General features: G+C 36.7%; 1 protein-coding gene across 1 annotated transcript; it reads right to left on the bottom strand.

The window, feature by feature from the left end:
- Positions 1-108: 108 nt before the first annotated feature.
- LOC109341925 (O-glucosyltransferase rumi) lies at positions 109-3,498 on the bottom strand (the record flags this gene model as incomplete). The annotated part of the gene is given in 5 exon segments (XM_019579899.1): positions 109-319; positions 888-952; positions 1,071-1,260; positions 2,119-2,696; positions 3,122-3,498. Coding segments are annotated over 5 exon segments (1,152 nt in total), but the record flags the coding sequence as incomplete, so codon positions are not given.
- Positions 3,499-3,569: the final 71 nt, after the last annotated feature.

Genomic DNA, 3,569 nt, shown 5'->3' with positions numbered 1-3,569 from the left:
TATATATATATATATATATATGAACTGGAGAGAATATATACCACACTGTACTGGTCTTCAAGGATCAAAACTAAACAATGGAATCTAGGAGAATGCATAAGAAATTACCTCAATTGGATGTTGGTTTCCCCAATCAACAGCACTTTTTATAGATGGACATAGCTCTAGAGGATCAACAAGCCAATAGTTTTGCTGCGTGATAAGGCCACGACTAAAAAAATCTTCATACTGGGGTGATATAATTAGTGTAACTGAACCACATGCGAGAATATATTTCAGACTCACAGACCATGCATACCCTTCAGCATAGATCTTGTACCTGCAGGAAGAAGTAAATTAATGAAGATGAAGGAAGGAGATGATAGCAGCATGAAAGAAAGATTCAAATCAGTAAAATGTGACTTTTCAAAATGAAACTTATAAATATAACCAAACAATATCCCAATTCTTTGTATTTTATTTATTTCCTAATTTGCATCCCCTATGTATGTTTAGGGAGATGATCATCAAAATGATAAAAAAAAAATCCTAACCATAAATGTAACTTTTAAAAAAATGACACATAAATATAAGTATATAACCAAATAACATCCCATTTCTGTGTAACTATTTTTTATTTTCCATCTAATCAGATTATGGATCTTAGTGCAACAGTTAAGTTTTTTGCCTTGTGACTTAGAGGTCATGGGTTCAAATCTTGGAAATAGCCTCTCCCCCCTTGTGAGGGTAAGGCTGTGTACATCTACCATTCCAAGACCCCATTAGGTGAGAGTGTCTGCATTGGGCCACCCTTTTTTCATCTAATCAGATTGTGAAGCCTCTTAAGTCAAACTGGCATGCATTGGCTTCTGAATAATGTTCAAAGATATAGACAAATGCATACCCACCTGTGATTACACTGATCTGAAAGTTTTGACAGTTTGAAGCCACTTCTAGCTGCTTCCCCCCAATCCTGCATGAATATCAAAAGACAGATCAGACAACTACGATTTGGTATATAAATGTGACTTTTCAAAATTCCGAACCATAAATGTGACTTTTCAAAATTCTGTAAGGTAATTTAACCCAACCTGGCGCATAATTTGTGCTCCCCACTGCCCAGAATCATTACAATTTAATAATTCAAGACGAACAGGAGATGCAACATCTGGGTTTCCTTTCCAGTATGCCAGCGGAACCTTATCTTTCCAACTTACAGCTCTAGAACCTTTCTTGATATCTAGGAACTCCTCCTGCCAGGTTCGTATGTTTATCTCTGGCCTGGGCAACAAACATAGAACAGAAAGAATTGTCACAGCAAAACAACAAACCAGAATTATCAAGCAAGTAGTAACATGGACTTCTTATTAGAGCACAATATAGAAAATATTGGCCATGTATTAATCCTAGCCCAGCTAGTAACTATAGATACAGACACATCAACCACAATTGCAAATGGCATCACACGCCATCATTTGGATTAAACCAGTAAACCACAACAAAAGCTTGATCCATCATAGTTAACTTTGCCATTAAAATTAAACATAGTTTTTCCAAAAAAGAATAACCAAGAGAGCCCAGATGCATTTACAAAAGCTACACGGAATCTTTCCAAAACTGCTTAAAGTATGTTTGGATTTACTTAATCATTAGAGGAAAAATTGCATTTTTTAAAAGCTCACTCAATAAGATTTTTATCACAAGTTCTTCAGAATACAAAATTAGATAATCCAATCACACATGTCGCAATTGAATCTCCTGCATGCCATTACTTTTCTTGTACATCATCTTAAATTCTCCCTCCTAGCAAGAGACCATAGATCTCCATTCGAATTAAAAAATTGAGATCTAACTTATTATCCTAGAATGGAAATAAGCAAGTCCATAAAAAATTGAAAGGCACTGAATGAATGACACATGAAAAGTTCTTACATAAATCTATATACCAAAATGATATGGATTCGGTCAATAATTTATGAACAAGTCATTTATTATGATAATTAATGATTAATCAACAATAACAATAAACTAATGATTTGTCAATACTTGCCTAATAAAAAACATTATAGAGTTCCCCTTCCCTACATAGCAATAAGGAAATATGATAAGAAGTAGTCAGAATGGCAAGTGAAGTCTTACCAACCCCAAAAAGACCAATCAGGGAAAGGAATATCAAAGTGTTCCTTGGTGGTGCAATATCTAAATAATGGCAAAGGCATTGATTGATGTTCAGTCCTGTTAATAGTAGGCTTGTCCATGCAATCAAACATCAAATCCACATCAGGTACCAAACCAGGGAACTTTCTCAGAAGCTGCAAAAAGCTCCATATAGTAAACATAGCCCTACTCTGCACACAAGCATAGTAGTAATCCACATACATTTTCCCTCCAACAATCACCACCCTAAACGCCGCGTAGTTCTGCGCCTCCTCAATGTGTTTCTTCGAAATCCTGGTTGAAACCCAGGGCTCTAGGTCCCTTCGGATTGCCCTGAAGAAATCGGGACAATCCGAACTGGGTTGTTTTTCGAATGTGCTGTCCGAGATGGTGATATCTTCGGCCGCATAACGGCAGGTGAGGTAAGAGCATTGTATGATTTTGACAGCGCGGCGCTGTGGGGGCTCATCGTCAAAGGTCTTTTGAGGGAAGACGTGCCACGGCGTGGGTTCTAGGTTGTGACCAACCACTGTTCCAGTTCGTGAAACGACGTCGTCCACCTGTTTCATTAAATGCCGCAAAGAAAGAAGAAAAAAGCTGTGAAGGGGAATAGAAAAATGGAGTAAAGTATGGCACTCTCGGTCATCTTTTCACAATTTTCTAAAATGATAAGTATTTTAACTTTTAAAACCTTGAGCATGGCTATAATTGGAAACCACTGGTAGATGATGCGTAGTTGTCCCTTCCAACAAGTGTTGTTCTCAAAATCGAACTATCGACCATTTGGTGGTCTTTCTTGGATCTAACAAGTCTTACACCACTAGATCTATTTCTTGTTGGTTATAATTGGAAACCTTGAAAACATATAAAATGATATTTGACTGATAATAATAAATTTGTATAGACAATTTAAAATCTGATAACATAATGTAATAGTTGAAGGAGGAAGTGAAAAAGTGAAATGAAAAATGAGGGAAGGACCCACCTTGTAGAGGAGAAGTACGGTAAGGGATAAGAGACAGAGAGCAATGACTGAGGGAAAGAGGTAAGAAGGGGAACGAGGAGATTGTTTGGGATTAGAAAAGAGTCCCATTGTTGTTGTTGTTGTTGAAGAAGAAGAATGGGGTAGTGATGTTGTTATTTTGGTACATAGTGAGTTTGAGGGGAAGAGTTGAAGTTTGTTGAAGAAAAAAGGTGAAGTCCAAAATTGGAAACGAAAGGACTCTATGATTACGGATTGCGGTGGTGGTAGTGATCATCACGTGGCAGACAAGACATAACGGAGTGAAACACGGCTAACCGTCATTATTTCTTCCATTTTTTACTATAGTCAATCCAATTGGAGTGCTCTTCTTTCATCAATTGAATCATAACGTGGAATTCTTTCAACTTTAACTACTCTATCTATATATATATATATATATATATATATA

This window comes from Lupinus angustifolius, unplaced genomic scaffold (genome assembly GCF_001865875.1).
Source record: "Lupinus angustifolius cultivar Tanjil unplaced genomic scaffold, LupAngTanjil_v1.0 Scaffold_928, whole genome shotgun sequence".
Lineage (NCBI taxonomy): Eukaryota > Viridiplantae > Streptophyta > Magnoliopsida > Fabales > Fabaceae > Lupinus > Lupinus angustifolius.
Note: the sequence above shows the minus strand (reverse complement) of the source record. Positions and strands in the feature narration are given on the sequence as shown.